The sequence below is a fragment of the Martes martes genome (assembly GCF_963455335.1).
Source record: "Martes martes genome assembly, chromosome: 11".
Classification (NCBI taxonomy): Eukaryota; Metazoa; Chordata; class Mammalia; order Carnivora; family Mustelidae; genus Martes; species Martes martes.
Genome location: NC_137899.1, coordinates 85,939,264 through 85,964,202, shown reverse-complemented (window position 1 = coordinate 85,964,202; position 24,939 = coordinate 85,939,264). Strand labels below are relative to the sequence as shown.

Sequence of the window (24,939 nt, the reverse complement as noted above, 5' to 3'; positions counted from 1 at the left end):
TTTTAAATAATCTTTACACCTAACATGGGGCTTGAACTCACCACCCTGAGATCAAGAGTCGCATGCTCTAGTGAGCCAGCCACGTGCCCCATCCATCTTTCTACCCACTCATTAGTCCATATCATTTCTTATTCTGATGCATGTAAACTGCAGTACGATTCACCTAAATATGCAGTAGGAATATCATTAGCTAGAGTTCAATATTTCTTTACAATTTTTTCTTTTGAGGTAAAATTTACATATAATGCAATGTACAAATCTTAAGTGTACACTCAATTTTGTGTAAGCATACCATACATTTTGAAAATGTAGACACTAATGATAACCAATCTCTATCAAGACATATAACAATACGACCACTACAGAAAGTTCTCTCATGTCTCCTCCCAGTCAGTTCTTGCCCAATCTCTAAAAAGGACCTACAACACTGATTTTTTCACCCTATTTTAGCATTGTCTATTCTAGAGCTTCAAATAAATGGAATCATACCGTATATATTCTTTTTTGTGAAGTTTCTTTCACTTAGAATAATGTTCTTGAGATTCATCCACACTGCTGTATGTGTTAGTAAGTTTCTTCCTTTTTATTGGTGAGTAATATTCCAGAATATAAATAAATCACAGTTTATCCAATATCCTACTGATAGACGTTTGGGTAATTTCCAGTTTTAGGCTATTATGAATAGAGATGCTTAATTAATTTATAAACTCAATACAATTCAAATAAAAGTCCCAGGATGAGTTCTTCTGGAACTTGATAAGCTGATCCTAAAACTTAAACGGATGTGCAAAAGGTCAAGAATCACTAGAATAATTGTGAAGAATTTTAAGAATTTTAAAAGGTACGCTCAGCGGTTACTATAAAGCTACAGTCATTGAGACAGTATGGAACCGGCTGAAGGATAGACTAACAAACCAATGCAACTGAATTAAGAGTTCACAAACACCTTCCTGTGTCAGAAGACAGAAGTAGGAAAAGGATGAACTATTAAAAATATGGTACTGGGACAAATGATTGTATAGAAAAATAATGAAGCTAGATCCCTATATCATATACACAAAAATATTATTCCAGGTGAATTAAACAGCTAAATTAAAACAACAGCAAAGAACTTTGTAACTTCTACAATAAACTGTTGTAGAGTACTTATGAACTCAGGGGTAAGAATTCCTTAAATAAGACTCCAAAAGGATAGGGGCGCCTGGGTGGCTCAGTAGGTTAAGCCTCCGCCTTTGGCTCAGGTCATGATCTCAGGGTCCTAGGATCAAGCCCCGCATCAGGCTCTCTGCTCAGCGGGGAGTCTGCTTCCCCCTCTCTATGCCTGCCTCTCTGCCTACTTGTGACCTCTCTCTCTCTCTGTCAAATAAATAAAATCTTAAAAAAAAAAAAAAAAGGACTCCAAAAGGATAAACAGTAAGGTAAAAGACTGATAAATTTCACAATAATATAAATTTAAACTTTTATGGACAAAAAGAAATAATAAAAAATTGAGGGAAGGAGTAGTCAACAAATTAGATGAAGATACTAATAAATGCAATGCATATTATCAAGAAAAGAACACTATCAAAAAATATATCATTGGGTGCCTGGGTGGCTCAGTTGGTTAAGCAACTGGTCCCAGAGTCCTGGAATCGAGTCCCACATCAGGCTCCCAGCTCCATGGAGAGTCTGCTTCTCCCTCTGACCTCCCCTCTCATGCTCTCTCTCACTCTGTCTCTCTCTCGCTCTCTCAAAATAAATAAATAAAAATCTTTAAATAAAAAAAAATATATATATATATCATTAACTCATACAACAAGAAAAAAACAACCAACCTGATTAGACAAAGGCATAAAGAGGAAATACACAGAAGAAGAAAAGCAATAGTAAATAAAAAGTCATTGCAATAGTCTGAAACGACACTCTATCTTGTCTTCCTGCACTGGCTGGAACCTCTAGCTCAGAGATGAGCAAATTAAACGGACAATGAGATTCTATTTCATCAGACTAGCAAAAACAAAAAACAATTGACAATTCCAAATACGGTGAGGACTGGAAGCACCAGGCCCTCTAGCATGCTGTTTGTGGGGATATAAATTAATAAAGTGACTTGGAAAGACATTTGGAATATTTAGTAAAGTTGAAAATGTACCCATCTTTGCCCTCTCATTTTCCTCCTGGTTATAACCTTCAGCAGTGTTTTCAAACTGCAGGTTTCTGTTCTTTGGTGGTTCATGAGTAGTTTTTTTTTTTTTTTTTTTTTAATAAAACAGAATAAACTGAAAGATACTAGGACATATCAGTGGGTGTGTCATGGCAGACGGTAAGTATTACTCCATGAGAAACTGTTATTCCAAGTATATGTACATTCATTTATCCCAGATCACAATGTAAAATGTATCACTATGGGAACTGTCAAGACCTTGAAAACCAAAAGAAACTCCCACAATTTGCACAGGAAAAGATAGAATAATTTTCATTTACAGTTACTGTAATAGCAAAAACTTATAAACAGCCTAAGTGCTATACCAATATCTGTCATGTTCAGATAATGAATGGAATTCCAAATAACACTTAAAATAAAAACATACTGCCACATTATCAACATGAATGAATCTCAAAAAAATAATACTGAATGGGATAAACAATGCTATAGAGAGACAGGATTAGAGTGCTATCATTTTTATAAAATTTAAAACATGCCAAACAATGCTAAGTATTGCTTATTGATACATAAGTATATAGCAGAAATAAAAGAAGTGCATGAGAATGATAAAGATCAAATTTAGAATAGTGGTTACCTCAGTGGAAGGAGAGAAGAGAATAGGATTAAAAAAGCAGCAATCTCCTTCCCTTCCCTCTTCAATCACCTTATTTCCTCCAGAGTATTCAGTGCTTTTTGAAATTATTTTACTTTATTATTTGTACCCTTCTCCCACCATTGGTCTGTGAGCTACATCAGGAGCAAGCTCTTGCCTGTCTTGTTCATAGTATCTATATACAGTGATACAGAACATACAGTAATTCTTCAATAATTGTTGAATGATTAAAGTGTAAATCATTTCTACCAGTTGGGCCTCAGTTTCCACATCTGCCACTGAAAATGTCAGATTGAAGTCTTTTCCTAATTTTAACACTATGACAATGCAGTATAGTAATACAGCAAAACTGTGTCTCAAAAGCATCTTCCTTCCCAGGAAAGAGGTTGATCTGCATTCATTATGTTAGGATGCCCTCTTCTGGGAAGTATAAATGTTTCAAAAATATATTTTACAAACATCTCATATGTGTTCTACCACTAAGTCTTATTTTAAATTTACAATTCCAGGGGCGCCTGGGTGGCTCAGTGGGTTAAAGCCTCTGCCTTCGGCTCAGGTCATGGTCCCAGGGTCCTGGGATCGGGCCCCGCATCGGGCTCTCTGCTCAGCGGGGAGTCGGCTTCCTCCTCTCTCTCTGCCTGCCTCTCTGCCTACTTGTGGTCTCTCTCTGTCAAATAAATAAAATCTTTAAATTTACAATTCCAGAAAGACACAGTGGATAATAACTGAGAGTAATAAGGTGGTTTTTCATCACATTTGTCTTCTTCTCCTTAAATACAGTACATACTAAAAAAAAAAATGAAGTATTTTGACCATTCCTGATAATTTATTTACTGCCCAACTCTCCCTAAATATCTTTGAGATCAATGTTCCTTATACAATACTAACCCCATCCAGGAATGATTTATATGTAGTCTTCCACATAGTGCTAAGTACACAATGTAAATAGTAAAGAGAATGGTACAAAATATAGCCCAGCTTTAAGTCATTTAGTGGCCCAGAAAATCTCAAACCTTAAATTGGATTAAGATAATCCAGGATTGCTAGTGTCCTTAGGCATCTGGCAGAAGGAAACAAAAATCCTCTCTAGAGGGCAATAATACTATTCTAGACCCCAAATTATTTCTAAAAATAAATTTCCAAACACACCATCCAGGATTCATTTAAAAATAACCAATATACGAAGAGAAAAACGAACAAAAACAAGAAACAGCACTAACAACATATAACAGAAAAAGACCCAATGGCACTTCAGAAAGTAGAATTACTAAATTTATTGTAAAATCATGATGTTTACTTCACTCACAGAGATTAAAAAACTTTTTTTTCTACTACAACTGGAAATGATAATAGTACAGATTTAGGATGGAAAAAAATACTAGAAATTCTTAAAAAAAAAAAAAAAAAGAAAACTATTGGGGCACCTGGGTGGCTCAGTGGGTTATACCTCTGCCTTCAGCTCAGGTCATGATCTCAGGGTCCTCAGATTGAACCCCGTATTGGGCTCTCTGCTCAGCAGGGAGCCTGCATCCCCCTCACTCTCTGCCTGCCTCTCTGCCTACTTGTGATCTCTCTCTCTGTCAAATAAATAAATAAAAATCTTTTTAAAAATATGAAACTATTAACTATTACTAAAATTAGTACCTTAGTAGGCAGATTTAAATCACCTCAGACACAGTTGTAAACTGGAAGACAGTTTGAAGAAACGACATACAGTGAAGCATAAAGAGACAAACTGATGGTAATACAGAATAGAGGATAAGAGACATAAAAGATTCAATGAGGAAAACTAACATATTTAATTGGAGTCACAGAAGAAAAAAATGGAATGGAGCAGAAGCAAAATCAAAGCAAAATCTAGTAACTAAGGGGAACTTGCGTGGCTCATGGGTTAAGGGTCTACCTTCAGCTCAGGTCATGATGCCAGGGTCCTGGGATCAAGCCCTGTACTGGACTCCCTGCAGTGGGAAGCCTGCTTCTCCTTCTCCCTCTGCCCTCCCTACCCCTCCCACCCCTGCTTGTGTTCAGTCTCTGTCTCAAATAAATAAATAAAACCTTAAAAAAAAAAAAAAAATCTAGTGACTAAGATGTTCCAGACTTGATGAAAGACATCAATCCACAGATTCAAGATGTTTAAAGAATCCTAAACAGAATGAGAAGCCCAAAACCAGCTATATCACAAAAACAGAACACACACACACACACACACACACACACAGACAAAACAAAAAGCTGAAGACAGAGAAAATCTTAAGAACAGGTGGAGGAGGGACCTGTGTGGGAGATAACCTTCAAAGGAACAGCTATTAGAATGAAACAGGTGAATTCTGAAAAGCAAGGATGGAAACCAGAGGACAGTGGCAACAGTATCTTCAATGTGAGGGAGAAAAAATAAGTGCCAACCTAAAATTCTATACCCAGTGAGAACACCTTCTGAGACTAAAGGTTAAATAAAAACATTCTCCGACAATGAAAAACTGAGAGACATCCGTGCTCAAGGAAACACTAAATGTTACCTTTAGACAGAAGAAAAATTCTCAGAAGGCAAGTTGGATATGAAGGAAAAATGAACACTAAGTAAACATAAAACAAAAATAATGTCTTGTATGGCTTGGAATATATGAAGAAATAATACATAAAATAACGATAGCATATAGGTCAGAAGGAGGAGAATAAAATTCAAGTGTTCTAAGAAATTTGCATTATCCCATAAAAGGACAAAAGTACCAATTCCAGAAGACTGTGAAATAAGTTAAGGATGGATTATAGTTTCTAGGGACACAACTAATAGGAAAAGTGTGTGTATCTTTCAAACTAACAAGAAAAAAAATGTAAACTTTCAGTCCCTCCCAAACACAAAGGAAAAGTAATCACAGAGTAAGTGGGATGAAGAGAAAACATACAGTAAACATGATAAATTTAAACCTAAATATGCCAGTGGTTACATTTAATGTAAATGGACTAAATGTTTTAGTAAGAAGTCAAAAGAATGTTGGAATGGATGAAAAAACAAAACCAAAGTCATATCATTAATAGTATGTCACTCTAGATCTTAAGTCTCAGTAGAATATAGGCATAAGCTATAAATGCAAGGCTTAAAAAATCATGAAAATGTGATTTGAAGATATATATGAGAATGCCTGCATCTGAGGTCCTTGCAGAAATGCACAAAACCAGAGGTTAAGCAAAAAAAATGAAGAGCTTCCAATCCAAACAGCATTACCTGCAGCAGCTAGATGGGCTGTTACCTCATCAGCCGCTGTGGAGTTGAGTATGTCTGAATCATCGTAAGAGGTGTCCTCAGGAGAAGAAGGTGAGTCTTCATCAGCACTCAGCATACTATGCTCAGTGTAGGTGGCCACATGGACCTGCTGTACCTGCTGGGCAACTGCATGGGCTTCTATGGTAGCCATGTGTTCGGTTTGGGTCACTCCGTGCTCCTCCATGAAGATCTACTGTCAGAAGAAAAGGCAAAGAACAGAATTCAGTGTGCAGTGTAACACAGTGCTTAAACTAAGCAATATTTTCCTCAAGAGCAGAGGAAGCCTACGATTTCACCACATACCACACCACACCTAGTCATAGGAAATGGAAAGCACCATTCAAGTATGATCCAAAAATGGTAGAACATTTTCCTTATGTAAAACCATTCTGATAGAAAGTCACTGTGCTAATTTTGTATGTCAGGCCATAAGACCGTACATATATCCTTCATATCATGTATAACAATAAAAAGATACTTTAAAGATCCCAGTGATGTGTGTTGTAGACATAAAAACACACGGTAAGTAAATGAAACACATAACATTTTCTTTGTATTCATAGACAAACAGAAGTCAAGCTCTACTTTTTCCAAAAATACAATTACTTAAATTGGTTTTTCTCCTTACAAAAAACTGTGCCTCTTACAAACCTTGCTATGATGCAGTAACTTGTAATGCAGTAAGATGAAGGTCTGCTCTTCTACCGCACATATAACCTATCCCCTCATCCCCCTCAGCCTACAGAAGTGTTATCCTTAAAAAATTTTTTGAAGCATACATACATAATACATACATACATACATATAATACATATGAATTTAAATAAAAACAGGTTCATTTACAGGGCGCCTGGGTGGCCCATTTGGTTAAGCAACTGCCTTTGGCTTGGGTCACAATCTCAGGGTCCTGGGATTGAGCCCCACATCAGGCTCCCAGCTCAGTGGGGAATCTACTGCTCCCTTTTCTTCTGCCCCTCACCCTTCCCATTCTCTCATAAATAAATAAATCTTTTTAAAAAAGGTTCATATTCGGGGCGCCTGGGTGGCTCAGTGGGTTAAAACCTCTGCCTTCGGCTCAGGTCATGATCCCAGGATCCTGGGATCGAGCCCCGCGTCGGGCTCTCTGCTCAAAAGGGAGCCTGCTTCCCTTCCTCTCTCTGCCTGCCTCTCTGCCTACTTGTGATCTGTCAAATAAATAAATAAAATCTTTAAAAAATAAAAAAAAAAATAAAATAAAAAAATAAAATAAAAAAGGTTCATATTACATATATCATTTTATAATTTTCTTTTTTTCATATTTTAATCTATCTAGATATTCTGACCTGTCAAAACACACAGACTTTTCTAGTAACAAACTATAGAAATGATCCCTGAAAGTATAGTCTTCACACAGACTTTTCTAAACAGCTGCTGTATACCTCATTGTATGGATGTACTGTAATTATCTAACCAATCACGTACTGATAAGTAGCAAGGCTGCTTCCAAATTTTCACTATTATAAATATCAGTGCAACGAATATCCTTGTATATAAAATTTTGCATATCATATTCAATAAACTCAATGAAATGCAAATATTACCATATGATCCAGCAATTATACCTAGAAAAACTGAAAGAAAGGTCTCAAAGGGCTACTTGTACGCCCATGTTCATAGCAGAATTATTCACAATAGCCAAGAAGGTGGAAGCAACCCAACTATCCACTAATGGACTGATGGCTAAACAAAATGTGGATATATATACAATAAAATAGTATTCCGCCTTTAAAAAGAAGGAATATAGGGGTACCTGCGTGGCTCAGTTAGTTAAGCATCTATCCCAGGTCATGATCCCAGGGTCCTGGGATCAAGCACCACATTTAGCAGGGAGCCTGCTTCTCCCTCTGCCTTGGCTTGTGCTCTCTCCCTCTCTAATAAATGAATAAAATCTTAAAAAGAAAAAAAAAAAAAGGAATACAAACTTAGAAGAGAATAACTTACTTGCCTCAATTTTTAAATATAAAAAATTGGAGCACCTGAGTGGTTCAGTCGGTTAAGCATCTGACTCTTCATTTTGGCTCAGGTGTGATCTCAGGGTCATGAGATCAAGCCCTGTGACAGGCTCCACACTCAGCGGGGAGTCTGCTTGAGACTCTCTCCCTCTTCCCCTCCCCTGCTCATGTTCCATCTTTCTCTCTAAAAACAAAAAACAAAAACAAAAAAACTACCAAAAAATCTATATCTAGCATCATATTTAATGTCAAGAAACTAGAAGCTTTCCTGCTAAATCAGGAATAAGGCAAGGATGATCCCTTTCACCACTCCTTTCCACACTGTACTGGAAGTCCTAGCTAGTCCAGGAAGACAAGAAAAGGAAACAAAAGGTACGCTGAATGGGAAGGAAAAAAAAACCCTGTGTTTGTTCAAGATGACATGAATATATATATATATATATATATATATATATATATGAAATCCAAAAGAACCAAAAAACCTCCTGAAACTAGTAAGTGAATTAGAGCAATGTTGCAGGATACAAAGTTCATAAACAAAAGTCAATTGCTTTAGACCAGTAAATAGAATCTGAATTTAAAACACAATGCCATTTCCATTAGCAAGCAAAAAACCAGAATACTTAGGTATAAATCTAACAAAATATGGACAAGACCTATATAAAGAAAACTACAAAACTCTAATGAAAGAAAACAAAGAAGACCTAAATAATAGAAACAGATTCCATGTTCATGGATAGGAAGACTCAATATTGTCCAGATGTCCTAATTTGATCCATAGATTCAATGTAATCCCAGATGAAATCCCAGCAAGTTATTTTATAGACAACAAACTGATTTTAAAGTTTATATGGTGGGGCACCTGGGTGGCTCAGTCCACTAAGCGTCTGCCGTCGGCTCAGGTCATCATCCCAGGGTCCTGGGAAGCAGTCCCACACTGGGCTCTGTGCTCAGCAGGGAGCCTGCTTCTCCCTCTCCCACTCCCCCTGCTTATGTTCTCACTCAAAAAAAATAAATAAATAAATAAAGCTTATATGGAGAGGCAAAAGACCCAGAATAGTAAACACAGTAGTAAACACACTCCCTCTCTCTCTGCCCCTCCCCCGCTCATGCTCTTGCACTCTCTCTCTCTCTCTCAAATAAATAAAATCTTAAAAACTGAAGCTCTATACCTGTGAGGCAATCCCTCAGTTTCCCTTCCTTTCCCAGCCCCCTGCAACCACCCTTCTACTGTCTGTGTCTATGAATCTGACTACCATAGACACCTCACATAAGTGGAATTACATTGTATTTGTCCTGATTTATTCCCCTTAGCAGAGTATCCTCGATGTTCATCCATGTTGTACCATGTGTCAGAATTTTTTTTTAAGGCTTTACTGAGGTATAATTGACAAATTGAGGGGAAGGTATAGTTTTCCCATGTACCTCTCCCACCCCCACACTGGCATGGCCTCCCCCAGTATCAACAACCCCCATATCAGAGTCGTGCATTTTTTCTAATGGGTGAGCTTACACTGCCATTATCATTATCATCCCATAGTTCACATTATGGTTCACTCTTTGTGTTTTACATTCTATGGGTTTAGACAAACATATAATGACATTTTCCACCATTATGGTGTCACACACAGTAGTCTCACTGCCCTACAAAATTTGTGCTCCACTTACCGATTCTTCTTCCCCCTGATCCCTGGCAACCACTGATTCTTTTACCATCTCCATAGTTCTGCCTTTTCTAGAACTTCATATTGCTGCCATCACACACTATATAGAATTTTCAGGTTGACTTCTTTCACTTAGCTAGGCATTTGATGTTTGTCCATGTCTTTTCATAGCCTGATAGCTCGTTTCTCTGTAGTGCTAAATAATACTCTATGATCTGATGTCCCATAGTTTATTTATCCATTCACCTACTGAAGGATATTTTGGTTACTTACAAGTTCTAGCAATTATGAATATGCCATAAACATCTGTGCAAGTTTTTTGGTGGACAGAAGTTTTTAACTTCTTTGATAAATGCCAAGGAGCAAAATGGCTGGATTGTGTAGTAAGAATATATTTAGTTTTGTAATGAATTTCCAAACTGTCTTCCAAAGTGGCAATACCATTTTGCATTCCCACCATTAATAAATGAAGATTCCTGTTGCTCCATACCCTTATCAGCATTTGGTGGTGTTGGTGTTTTGAACTGTAGCCATTCTAATAGATGTGTAGTATTATCTCATTGTTTTAGTTTGCAATTCCCTAATGATACGATTGAACATCTTTTCACATGCTTATATGTGACCTATTTAACTTTTGGTAAGGTGTCTGTTCAGGTCTTTTGCCATTTTTTAGTCAGGTTGTTCATTTTCTTATTGCTTAGTGTTAAAGAGTTCTTTGTGTCTCTGACTTTTAAAACTATTTTCTCCTAGTCTGGCCTATCTTCTCAATATCTTCATAGAGAGAGAGAGAGAGAAAAAAAGAGAATTTTTTTTTTTAAAGAGGAAATTTTTTTTCCCCCAAAGATTTTATTTATTTGAGAAAGAGAGGGCACGAGTTGGGTGAGGAGCAGAGGGAAAGAAAGACAAGCCGACTCCCTGCTGAGCATGAAGCCCCACTCCAGGCTCAATCCCAGGACTCTGAGATCATGACCTGAGCCAAAGTAAAAAACTTAACTGATTGAGCCACCCGGGTGCCCCAGGTGTCCAACTTTTGATTTTGGATCATGCCATGATCAGGGCCGTGGGATCGAACCCCATGTCAGGCTCCACATTCAGTAGGGAGTCTGCTTCTCTCCCTCTCCTTGCCCCTTCACCTACTCACACATACACAAGCCCTCTGTCTAGTAAATAAATAAATATTTTTTTTTTTTTAAAGATTTTATTTATTTATTTGACAGAGAGAGATCACAAGTAGGCAGAGAGGCAGGCAGAGAGAGAGGAGGAAGCAGGCTCCCTGCTAAGCAGAGAGCCCGATGCGGGGCTCGATCCCAGGACCCTGGGATCATGACCTGAGCCGAAGGCAGAGGCTTTAACCCACTGAGCCACCCAGGCGCCCCAATAAATAAATATTTTTAAAAAATGGCTCAGATGGTAAATTTTATGTTATATATATTTTCCCACAATTAAAAAAAAAAATCATCCTTGACACCAGTGGTAACTATTTTACAAAGAATAAATAACTAGGGGCGCCTGGGTGGCTCAGTGGGTTGGGGCCTCTGCCTTGGGCTCGGGTCATGGTCCCGGGGTCATGGGATCGAGTCCCGCATTGGGCTCTCTGCTCGGCAGGGAGCCTGCCTCCCCTCTCTCTCTGCCTGCCTCTCTGCCCACTTGTGATTTCTGTCAAATAAATAAATAAAATATTTTTTTAAAAAGAATAAATAACTATCATAGAGCAGAATCATAAAATTAGCCCTTATTATCTTTTAAAAATACTTTGTATATTATTTTATTTTTAAAAAATAGAATATAATACTCTGTGAAATAAGTCAGTCAGAGAAAGACACATATCATATGATTTCACTCATATGTGGAATTTAAGAAACAAAACAAACGAACAAACGAGAAAAAAAAAAAGACAAACCAAGAAACAGACTCTTAACTACAGAGAACAAACAGATGGTTGGGAGGGGTGGCGTTGGGGGGGAATATAGGAAAGGGATTAAGAGTCATGGAGTAAGAATAGAATTGCTGGATCACTATACTGTAAGCCCCAAACTAATACAACGCTGCATGTTAACTATACTGGAATTAAAATTTTAAAAATGTTTTAATTTAAAAAACTAAATTCTTAAAGGTAAAATTTCTGTCAAGATTATATGTATTTTGGGGCGCCTGGGTGGCTCAGTGGGTTAAGCCACTGCCTTCGGCTCAGGTCATGATCTCAGGGTCCTGGGATCGAGTCCCGCATAGGGCTCTCTGCTCAGCAGGGAGCCTGCTTCCCTCTCTCTCTCTCTGCCTGCCTCTCTGCCTACTTGTGATCTCTCTTTGTCAAATAAATAAATAAAATCTTTTTAAAAAATTTTTTAAAAAAAAAGAAGATTATATGTATTTTAAATTTTGACGCATACTGACAAGCTGAGTGTTTAAGTTGTGTACTAACAATCTCTACTTGTATAATGCACCCCTCATGTCCAGTCTGGAATTCAATCAGCATGCAACAGAATACAGCTTTGCATATCTGGAGTTAACCAAATTAAAAAAAAAAAAAAAAAGAAGAAGCAGCAGCCCTCTAGATATAACCCTATGGCTACAAGTAAAAAGAACATAATTATCTATTCATGCAAAATTCTTCTCAAATTTTTATTCTCCTCTATTGTAAAACTCTCCCTTTCCTTCTTTGAAAACTTCTAAAATCCTTGGTTTCTCTGAGTGATTCCTTTCTTTTTTCCCCCCTGGATACTTACCCCACCCATCAAACACCCCAGAGTTAGACTGATTTAAGCCCCATCCTGTTGTCTTTGTTCTTCAGGCAAACTGGTTCTTTGTAAATGACAAATTTTTCACCTTTTGGAGGCGCCTGATTTCTGTTTTATATTCTTGTGCTGTTTCCAATTTTTTCCCCCTCTAACTTAATTAAATTAACTCTTAATTAAATTAACTCTAAATTAACTCATTCTCACACCACTATACATTTCACAACTCATCCTTCTAATTCTGGTTCTTAACTTTGGGACTAGTCAGTTACCTCAGGAAGTATTTTGTATTTCAAAATAAAATTCACTTTAATTACAAAATAAAAAACCGCATAATGCCTCAAATCCAAAAAGATTAGGAATCAGCATCGTTTGACCCCCCCCAACCCTCTTCCACACCTTCTCTTCTGCTTGAGGTCATCTCCCCAGCCCTGTATCTCTGTGTGGCCTAATACTTTCATGATGATTTCTTCAAATGGAGCTTTGGAAGACATACCTGGTAAAAAATTATTTAAAAGAGGAAAAAATAAGGAAAACATGGTAAAATGTTAATATCTGGGAAATGTGGGTAATGAGAGTTCTTTACACTATTTTTGTAACTTTTCTAAAAGACTAAAATTATATCAAAATAATTTTTTTCCTTTTTGTCTTTTTTTTTTTTTTTTTTTTTAAAGAAAGGTATCTGGTAAGGTTTCTTCCATATCCTATGTTTGGTGTGTTTCAGAATATTCAAAGGACTATATCCTACCCCCAGATATGTACATATCTAAGACGCAATTTTAACACACTATTTAAGTTGCACAATTAAACATAATATATGAGAGGAAAACACTATGAAAATACTGTTTTTCCCATCCATTTCACTGTTCTTCTAGTGTAAGAGACAAACTACTTAGGGCATTTTAAAATTCTGGGTACTTCAAAATTGTTTTTAAATGATTTGGGATTAGATGGCATCTAACTGCTTTTCAAAGGGATTTGTCCGCTATGCACTTGGTATAATGGGTTTCCATTCTTTCCTGCAGAATGCGGTTCGTGGCAGAAATCAATAGGGCTGTCTGTTTCACAGGCCTTGTCATTTGTGCCCAGAGGCTCATCTCTTCCTACCTCTCTCCCCATCCCACCCTTCAGCCTCTCTGACTACTTTTATTCTGCACTCTGTACAAAGCAAAGGCTAAGGTATTTCAGACTTCTTTGTTTTTTGTTTTGTTTTGTTTTTTAAAGATTTTATTTATTCATTTGACAGAGAGAGAGATCACAAGTACACAGAGAGGCAGGCAGAGAGAGGAGGAAGCAGGCTCCCCGCTGAGCAGAGAGCTCAATGTGGGGCTCGATCCCAGGACCCTGAGATCATGATCTGAGGTGAAGGCAGAGGCCCAACCCACTGAGCCACCCAGGCGTCCCATATTTCAGACTTCTTTGAACCAGAGTGGGATACTTATAAATGATGCTTTCAATGTTTTCATAAAATAATACATAAAATAGGTTGTTTAAAGCCAGATGTGACTGGCATACACATACTGCTAGAGATCTTCATAAGCATCCGCCCACTCATTTCTAGTAAAGCATTTTAGCTTTCTTTCATCCACAAGCAGTCTGTGGACGGCAAAACTGATAGAACTGCTACTAACTGAAAACATATTAGTCAGTAACAATTTTTTAAAATAGCACAGACTATTCTCAGATATCCAGGATGCCTGGGACAAGTTACTTAACCTCTAAGTCTCAATTTCAATATTTGTTTTTAAATGAAAAGAAAATGATAGTACCTGTATGCAAAGGATATGAGGATTAAATGAGATCATCCAGATAAAGCAATAAACACAGTGCCTGGCACATAAATGCTCAATATTAATGACGATGATGATGATGATGCCAGAATTTCTAGGTCTTTATGGTCCTATCCTTCTTGATTCATCATCTTGCAAGGACTGAGTCTCAATTTCTTTAACTTCAGATCAGCTCTAAGAATATGATTTTCTTAACTGTGTGTGGAAGGTTTTGAGCCAGGCATCTAAGAAGCCATTCTTTACTACATTAACTCTGACAACTGAGATACTGTTCTCCTGAACATAAAAAAGGAGACTATAGAGCACCCACAACTCTAGCATAATTTCATGACAGTGCACAAATGGAGAGCCAGCAGGTGGACCCAACAGTGACTCCTCCCAACAGATGTGAGAAGCAAGGTGAAAGCCACCTGTCACTCTAAAAACCGCATCCAAATGAAAAGGCTTGAGCAGGTGATGTTCAGCAGATTAGTCAACACTCCATTCAAGAAATCCATTCCCCCAAAACAACAGCACAGCATTTAATAAGTTCTTAGCCTGGATCATCATGGCTGGGGGCAGGAGGAGGCACAACATGCGTTTTATCTATAGATTTGTCTTTATTATATAAACTATCGTGGGTCAGGGAGGGGCGATTTGGTACAGAGGAGTTCCTGCTCCTGCCATTCTGGGCCAGTATCTGTGCTTACTGGTGGGTAATATTACCTTCATTACCTTTTTTATAAAGGTAATAAATATTACCTTATTACTGAAAGGTAATAATGAAGAGGGCACAAAGCGCGGATTTGCCTGTCTCCCAGCACCCTGGCAGCTCCAGTCAATAATTCCTAGGAAGCTACTGGAATTTGGATGACATGTCCAACAGAGTTCAACTTAATCTAATCCACACATAATAGACAAGATTAAGTGTAGAGTATTTTAAAAATCAAAGTAGGAAGAGCAGGCCGGGAAATCTAATCAAGGTATAACTAAATGTAAAGGCAAGCACTAGACTAATCAATAGCATTATCATAGCAAAAGAAAAACTGCAAGAACTGCCTAAGGGAAAGTCTCAAAGCAAGACTGTGTCTACAGTCCAAACCAGGGACAGGAAAACCAAGAGGCTCAAATATACTCCCGGACATGTCCAGAATCTAAACTTCATAACTATGATAAAAATTTCACTCAACAGAAGAGCCTTTCTCAAAAAAGCCTAAAGTTAAGGACAGGATTTGATTCTTGGGGGAATGCAGAGTAATAGATCAAAATGTCAACACAGCAGGAAGAAAAAAACTGCACAAGAAAGTCAAGGTGAAAATAGAAGCAAGGGTAAAATGTAGCTTAATTCTGAGTAATAAATGGAGCTTAAGACAAGAAGAATCCATTTGACCTTCCTAGGAATATTCTCTTTCAAACAGTCCACAAGTGATATTGGACTTGAAAAAAATATCCTCCCACACCACTGGGCTCTCCAAAGGTGGCGGGGGGGGGGGGTAAAGCCATGGTAGGCAGTTTATTGTTTTCCATAAAACAGAAAATTAAATACAGTATAAAACAGAATGTAAAGGTTATGAATCTTGACAAGGTGAAAGCAGGGATAAAGCAGAGAAATAAGAGGTAGGAGAAGGGGTGGGGAAGTGGAGAACCAGCTAGGAGCACTGACATCCTATCTTCACGAAGTGAGGGAGTCAGGAGACACTATCAAGGGCTGATGGAAGAACTCAGTAGGACAATGTAACCAAAAAGAGGGGAATGGAGAAAATGCTGTGAGGTAATCCCTACACAGAAGAAAGTAAAAAAGGCCCACGTTTGATAAATTATTATTCAGAATTATGGAGGAACTATTGTTTGATAATACCATAAATAAAACAAACTATAAACAAAACAGTTATCTGTCTCTGAAAAGTAGGACTGGGGGTAGGGAAGAGTGTGGAAAAGCCCACTGATTTTTATTATAAATCCTTCTACTTGATTTTTTATCTTATGAGCGTATACTTTGACTTCAAAAAAGACAAAAAATAAGCAACAATATTCCCTTCCAAAATGAGCCTTTTATATATTTAAGTGATGTACTAGAGCAAAGTGTCACTAGAAAAATCAAATCTCTATCTTATGCTAAGAAACAAGAGAACCGAACAGTTCAACTGTAGAAATCGTCTTGCCTTGTTTAAGATTAACTTCCTAATTTGGAGCATCTGAAAGTAACAAAATGTTTTATGACTACATTTATGTATTGCATGTATTTTTGTATGTATCTGTATTTTTTATTCTGAGGTGTTGATAAAATTTGTAAATATTCATTACTTTAATAACAGCCCAAGAATCCAGTTAATAATAGCGCTTATATAGAATATGTGAGAAAAATAAGCTTAACCACACAACGTCACAATGACTTAAGGATGAGTATCCACAGTACTGTGAAAACAATGCTGTAAGCTCACGGAAGGTAGGGCTTGGTTCCATCAAGTCTTTATGAGCTATTATAATTTGCTCTTTAATAAATGTTTGGAGGTAATTGGTTTGCATATTTTAATTACTAAAGCTAAATCCAGGCATCAGTTTCTGTAATTTCCCTGTAAGGTTGTCCTGGCTACTCATCTCTTGTCTCTCACTTCCAAGCCCTCTCTTCTACACTTTTTCTCAAGTGCTCTCCACCCAGCTCTGAGCTGGGTCAACCTATACCAGATTTGCCTGCCAGTTGCATTAGGTTTTACTGAGGGGAGGCAACAGCATAAATTGAGAGGAGAGAGGGAGAAGGGATTTCCTTGGTGTTCTCATTCCTATCAATGCTGCTCCAGCAAAGAGGACAACCCCTTCTCCCAACTCCAGCTGTGCCCCTTCTTCCCTGGTGGTTGAGCCCTGACTGCCTGGCATCCCACCAAGAGAGCCAGTTACCAGCTGTGTGGGGCCCCTCTGAGCTCCTAGAGTCTTCTGTTCCCTCAGGCCTAGGGGTGATGGCTGCTTCTCATAATTATTAGTATCCGGATTACCTCGGTGTCTGCTTTTTGCCTCTACAGCCTTCCAACATCTGTGTAACCCATTCCCAGAACAAAATTATCTGAAATACTTCCCATGGTTTACTAAGCCTTCACTGATACAAAGGGAAGAAAACATGTACCCTTATCAGAAATAATTTATAGGGTGCTGGTAAGCAGCAAAACTTTATATTGACTTTTATAAGTCAATATAATAAAATGTATTGATATTTTATACCATTGATAATGTAGATTCTAAGGACATTTTTTTTTGCAAGTCCACCACTAGGGTTTCTATTTCCATACACTGATAGAAGTTGAATTCAAAATCGAGTCTGATGAATCATTAATAAAAGGCTAGGATGGGGCACCTGGGTGGCTCAGTTGTTAAGCATTTACCTTCGGCTCAGGTCATGATCCCAGGGTTTTGGAATTGAGCCCCACATCAGGCTCTCTGCTCAGCTGAGGCCTGCCTCTCCCTCTCCCACTCCCCCTGCTTGTGTTTTCTTTCTCATTGTCTCTCTCTGTCAAATAAATAAAAAAAATCTTAAAAAAAAAAAAGAGGCTAGGTTAGAGATTATAATATGTCCCATGAAGAGAGAAATGGGACCCTTACAAGTAAGAAGAGGGTAAAGAGAGAAAGGGAGGTAGGAAATATAAATACAAACTCTTATCTGTTTGAATGTATCTTACCTACTTTTTTCTTTTTCTTTTTTTTTATTTTTAGTAAGCTCTATGCCCAATGTGGGGCTTGAACTGAGGACCCTGAGATCAAGGGGCAAATGCTCTACAGACTAAGCCAGCCAGGTGCCACTATCTTACTTATCCTTTAAGTAAGATACTTAATAAGTCTAACATTCCAGAAATCTCAAAATCAACATCACAGGAATACAATAAATGTCTTTTTATAGAAATAAGAGTGTGTGTTTTTTTTAAAGATTTTATTTATTTACTTGACATACAGAGACCACAAGTATGCAGAGAGGCAGGCAGAGAGAGAGGAGGAAGCAGGCTCCCAGCAGAGCAGAGAGCCTGACTCGGGGCTCGATCCCAGGACCCTGAAGGCAGAGGCTTTAACTCACTGACCCACCCAGGTGCCCCAGCAAGGGCAGTTTTGACCTTCATCTACCACTAAGTTTTTGACAGACTATAGCCGAAAAATCAAAAGTGAGTACTAAGTATAATTTCCAGAGTGGCTTGCAGCTATTTAGTTATTATCTTTTCTTTAAAAAAAAGTAGGCTCCACAACCAATGTGGGTCTTGAACTCACAACACTGAGATCGAGAGTCACAGGCTGTACTGACTGAGCCAGCCAGCCACCTCTATTTTTATTATATATATATTTTATTATATAACAGGACACAAGGTGTACAAGGGTATGCAAAATCTCCTCTCCATTCTGCTTTAAGGCTTAACCTCACTTCTACAGCAAGGTGGTTAAGAATACAGAGTCTGAAGCTGAAGTATTTTTGAATTTGTGTCTTTGCCCTGCCATTCACTAGCACCTTAGAGAAGTTTCCCTTGACTTCCGTGCCTTAGTTTCATCATCTCTCACATGGGGAAAATAACAGAACCTACTTCATAGAATTACTGAGGACCCAGTGAGTAAATATGTACAAGTGCTTAAAATGGGACATAGAATACAGTAAGTACTATATAACTGCTACCTATTATTATCATTAATTCCACACAGAAATACAAGCAAAGCATAGAAATGTCAGAAGGAAAGTTACAGGATTTATTTTATTATTTTTTTTATTGAGTTTTGTTTTTTGGGGTTTTTTTTGTTTTGTTTGTTTGTTTGTTTTGGTTTTTTATGGAGGGCTCCACACTGTGCTTCAACTTTGTGTTTTTTAGGTAGGGCTCCAATGCAGGTCTTCAACTCATGACCCTGAGATCAAGATCTGAACAGAGATCAAGAGTCAGATGTTTAACCAACTGAGCCAACCAGTGGTTCCCATGATTTATTTTTATATTGGGAGAAAAAATGCTCACAGATCACAAACTAAAAGGTTCTGGCCAAGAGCACCCGGCTGGCTCAACTGGTAGAACACAGCGAATCTTGTGGGTTTGAGCCCTACACTGGACATAGAGATCACTTAAAAAGAAAATCTTCAAAAATAAAGTTTGGCCATCTAAGGAAGGACCTCTATCCAAGAGTAGTTATTGATCTTTTTTGGATTATGGATCCTTTTGAGCATGTGTGAAAACTACAGACCTCCTCCCTAGAAAAATGCACATATACACAAAACTTTCCAAAATATTTCAATGTTCTTGGACTCAAATCCCAAATACCTTATTTCATGATAACATAGCTAGACCAAAACTGAAACACTAGAGGGTGCCACAACCAAAGAAAAATGTAAAGAAAGCTCAGGGAATTTCAGGTTGCTTTAAATTCTTCAACTGGAACACCCTTCCATAGAAAAGAAGAATTAGGTGAATCTATTTAACGAAATGCTTTAAAAATACAAGAATCCTTCTATGGGTTCTAGATGAACACTGTCCAGTAGAAATTTCTGCAATGGAAATGTTCTAAATTTGCACTGTCCCAAACAGGAGCTGCTAACCATGTGTGGCTATTGACCACATGAAATGTTCTAAGGCATTAAAATTTAAATTTTATTTAGTTTTAATTGATTTTAACTTAACCACATGTGGCTGTGGCTACCACACTGAATGGTGCAGCTCTACATTCTTTTTTTTTTTAAATAAAAGTACAAATTAATAAAGTTAATTAAGAAGCCACATGCCATTTAAAAAAGCAAAAATCACATTCTAGTGAAAAGCACCAATGGGCTAAGGAAGCACAGAGAAGACAAGGTGGCAAGGACATCAAGTGGATATCATGGAGGAGATGAGTGTTTAGCTCCGAGTTCATCAAGTGCCAGAATGAAAGAAGGGCACTGCAGGCAGAGGCAACAGCTTGTGAAATAGCTTGGTGTAATGAGGGGGCATCAGTGAACATCCAGAGAGCAGACTCACGAAAAGTCTGCGGACCAAAGGAACCCTGCTCTCAGCTGCCTTCACTCCAGATTCTTTCTTTATACTGCAATTTAATCTGGTAACAATAAAGCTAATGCTGACCCACCTGTCAGAGGAAAGTAGTCTATCCACATTTTAAAACACCTTACAGCTGAGTGGAGGGTTGACGATAATGATAAAAAGGATTAGAAAAAGCCTTTGCAAATATTCAGATGCTTATTAATAGCCACAAATACGAATAAAAAGCAGGTGAATTGCTGAAGCTATCGTTGGATTAGAACATGGTAGAATATCAATTAAAAAAAAAAAAAAGTCAATATAGGGATGCCTGGGTGGCTCAGTCTGTTAAGCACCCAACTCTTGATCTCAGCTCAGCTCCTGATCTCAGGGTTGCAAGTTCAAGCCCTGCACTGGGCTCCACACTTCAAAAAAAAATAAAAAAATAAAAAAAATAAAATAAAAATAAATAAATGTAGACATAGGAAAAAAAAGAACATCGTAGAATAAGAGACTCAATCTCACAAAACAAACTGAGAGTTGCTGGTTGGGGGGTGGGGGCAGGTGTGGAGAGGGTGGCTGGGTTATGGACACTGGGGAGGGTATGTGCTATGGTGAGTGCTGTGAAGTGTGTAAGCCTGATGATTCACAGACCTGTACCCTGGGGCAAATAATACATTATATGTTAATAAAAATAATTAAAAAAAAAAAAAAAAGAACATGGTAGATAGGGAGGTTAGTATGCCCAGGCATTTGCTAACGGGTCAGAACACAGCTGACTCTTTTTGCAGAAAAATCATTTGTCCAGAGCTGCTCCCCAAATTACCAAAAATCAAATAAGTACTTGTCATGTGACAGCAGGATCAGCGGCTGCCTCAATTTCCATTAAGGGGAAATAACTTAAATTACTTAAGTCCCACCCCTCCATCTCAGACAAGCACAAAGGACACTTTTATTTCAGATCCTGCTTACTGTGAAATATAGCATTGTTGCCTGGCTGCTTGTGTGGTGGGCCTCAGTCCTGCTGGATCTGTCACTACACAGCCAACATTCAGTTAGTTAAAGCTGTTTCTTAGATTCTGGCAGACAGTTCAATGCATCATTTTTCTTCTGAGATAACTGAACTAGCACTTATCCCTGGATAAAATTATGAAGGTAAAAGTGTCAATACTACAGATCTAGGAATCTGCAGTTCAATCATTCTGTGATTCATTTTATAAATATTTACTGAGTTCTTATCAGACACTCCCAGATTATTTTAGTATTAGTGTTCCAAGAAAAACTATGATAGGCAATTTTTAATTTTTTATTTTTAGTTAAAAAACGCATTATTAAAGAAACAACAAGTTCTTTTGGGGTAATTGAGAAAATACAGGTGAGGAAAACAAAAAACAAACAAATCAAACAAAACAAAACAAACAGAAATCACTACAACCTGAGATGGCCACACTACGAAGTTAACAATTTGGCATATATGTTTCTAGCATCCCTGCCAAGTTTCTTATACGGTTTATTTTGTTCACTTTAAAAACAAAAGTGAGGCTATAGTGTACATAGTATTTTTTTTTTAAAGATTTTATTTTTAAGTAATCTCTATACCCAAAATGGGACTCAAAGTCACAATTCTGAGATCAAGAGTCACATGCTCTACCAAATGAACCAGTCAGGAGTCCCAAGTGTACATACTACTTTATACATATTTTGAAATTTAGTACAGAATAAAATTGTTCATGTTATTAACATTTTCACATCATTTTCTAATGTTTGCAGAGCATTCCTTGTAAATATGTGCAGTAGTTATTTTACTCATCCTAAAGTCAATCATTTAGATTGTTTTGCAAATTTTCACTATTATAAGTAGCACTGTGATGACAATTCTGATAGTCAATAAATACCTGTTGAATAAATGAGTAAATGAATTATTACTAAAGTAAAGTCTTCCACATATACCTGATTATTTCCAACGGACGTCAAAACATAGTTATGATTCTGGACTTACTATTACAGCAGGCATGGAAAAGTAATTCAGGAAAAACAGCAATCCAAACATAAAAGCACAAAATACTTGGTAGTGGATGGAGGACAGAAAGAATATATTCACCTTGACAGTGAAAAAGGGAACTATAACTCCCAAAAGGTAGAATATAGGGAAAGGGAAGTAAGTGTAGGGATACTTAACACCATTTTACAAAATGGCAGATTAAGACTTTATCGAAAATTGATGGATCAAAAAAAAAGTTTATCACTTAAAATTATAAAGATAATAAGAGTCTATAAATAATATAAATACCAACTAATGGGAGATAGAGGAAGAGGCAGAAAAAGTGAGTTGATTCTTATTTTTTATATAAAAAATCTACAAGATATTTCCTAAAGTTGATGAATAAGGAACAGAAGTTTATACATATTAATAAGTCTTATGAAAGTGACTTCGGGAGAAGCTAAAAACGAAAATAGTGAAATAGGAGCGCCTGGGGTGGCTCAGAGGCTCAGCCTCTGCCTTCAGCTCAGGTCATGATCTCAGGGTCATGAGATCGAGCCCTGCATCGGGCTCTCTGCTCGGCAGGGAGCCTGCGTTCCCCCTTTCTCTCTGCCTGCCTCTCTGTCTACTTGCGATCTCTGTCTGTCAAATAAATAAATACAATCTTTTTAAAAAGTAGTGAAATAGTTTTTAAACATTGTCTTTGGGGGCGCCTGGGTGGCTCAGTGCATTAGGCCTCTGCCTTCAGCTCGGGTCGTGATCTCAGGGTCCTGGGATCGAGCCCCGCATCTGGCTCTCTGTGATCTCTGTGATCTCTGTCTGTCAAATAAATAAATAAAATCTTTAAAAAAAATAAAATAAAATAAACATTGTCTTTGGACAGTAAGGCTAGGGAATGTAAGAAAAAGAGATGAGGCAGGAGCCAGGTTGTTGTTGTTGTTGTTGTTGTTTTTTCATTATAAGCTTTTTCCTGCTATTTGATTTTTTTAAGATTGTATTTATTTATTTGACAGACAGAGATCACAAGTAGGCAGAGAGGCAGGCAGAGAGAGACGGAGAAGCAGGCTCCCTGCTGAGCAGAGAGCCCGATGTGGGACTCGATCCCAGGACCCTGAGATCATGACCTGAGCCCAAGGCAGAGGCTTTAACCCACTGAGCCACCCAGGCGCCCCCCTGCTATTTGATTTTTTAGGAAGTGCAAATAATACCCAGATGAAGGCTGGTTAAAAAGAAATCTGTTAACTATTCACTTTGACTCCTATTAACTATATCCTTTTTTTTTTTTTTTAAAGATTTTACTTATTTATTTGATGGAGAATGAGAGAGAGCACAAGCCAGGGGGAGCAGCTGGCAGAGGGAGAGGGAGAGGAAGAGGGAGAAGCAGGCTTCCAGACGAGCAGGGAGCCTGAAGTGGAGCTTGATCCCAAGACCCTGGGATCATGACCTGAGCCGAAGGCAGACACTTAACCAACCGAGCCACCCAGGCGCCCCTAACTATATCCTTCTATCTTGACAACTAGTCATGCTCAACTATCCACAGAGCTTTCCTTCAACCAGATGCAAACTAAAAAAAGACTTAAGACCTTGGAGACCCTCTAGTTTGATTTTCTCATTTTACAGATTTAGTTGAGACCAAGAAAGGTAAAGTGAGTTACCCAAAATCACATCTCTAGTTAGCAGCAAAACCAAAATTCAAACCCACATCTCCTGCCTTCTAGTCGAGTGCCCCATTCGTTCCCTCAGAGACCTACCCTTTGTCCCGGAGTACAATCTAACCACTACTGGCTTAGGCTCCTTAACTGCTATTCCACACTATCATGTCCATTCCTTATCTTCAAGCCAAAATTTGGGTTTTACTCAGGATGCAGTGAATTTGTATTATGACAAATCTGCACTATAAATATGCATATTGAAGTACTTTTCCAAAACTGTACCTTCAGGGGCGCTTGGGTGGCTCAGTGGGTTAAGCCTCACCTTCGGCTCAGGTCATGATCTCAGGGTCCTGGATGGAGACTAGAATCGGGCTCTCTGCTCAGCAGGCAGCCTGCTTCCCCCTCTCTCTCTGCCTGCCTCTCTGCCTACTTGTGATCTCTGTCAAATAAATAAATAAAATCTTCAAAAACAAAACTAAACAAAAAAACCTGTACCTTCAGTAACTCACCCCAGGCTTCCTATCATGCCTCCTGGAGCCCCCACCATCTCTTCCTGAAAGGATGTAGCTACTTTGAGGATTGGTTCCTACAATCTGAGAGGCCTGAGAGCATGCTTCCCAGCCGCAGGAATAAATGCAATTCATGAATTTTCCAAAGTCCTGTCTTTTGAAGCAACGATCTTCTGTGAGCACCAGGGTGGGCAACTGATTTCATGTTCTTCTTCATCCAGATTAAATGACTTAGCTAATTACCCACTCTTACTTTCAGTAGATGGAAAGAGAACAAAACTGTTAAAAAAACAACTGTTTTGGGGCACCTGGGTGGCTCAGTGGGTTAAGCCTCTGCCTTCGGCTCAGGTCATGATCTCAGAGTCTGGGATTGAGCCCTGCATCAGGCTTTCAGCTCAGCAGGGAGCCTGCTTCTCCCTCTCTCTGCCTGCCTCTCTGCCTACTTGTGATCTCTCTCTCTGTCAAATAAATAAATAAAATCTTTTTAAAAAATGGTTTTGAGGAAACTGGAGAACTGTGCACACAATTTTTGTTTGTAATCATACCATTTAAAAAATTATTTAAAAAATTATTTTAAAAAATTTAAAAAATTATTTTAAAAAAAATTATGTTAAAAATTATTTT

The 24,939-nt window shown here is 38.0% G+C and overlaps 1 protein-coding gene across 2 annotated transcripts in view; it reads right to left on the bottom strand.

The window, feature by feature from the left end:
- Positions 1 to 24,939, bottom strand: part of NRF1 (nuclear respiratory factor 1) — a 144,770-nt gene that overhangs the window by 87,787 nt on the left and 32,044 nt on the right. For both annotated transcript variants that reach the window (XM_080818006.1, XM_080818005.1), the window contains exon 2: positions 6,022 to 6,253. In XM_080818006.1, coding sequence (XP_080674132.1) covers positions 6,022 to 6,244 — 223 coding nt within the window. In that variant the 5' untranslated portion in view covers positions 6,245 to 6,253. The remainder of the gene's footprint in view (positions 1 to 6,021; positions 6,254 to 24,939) is intronic.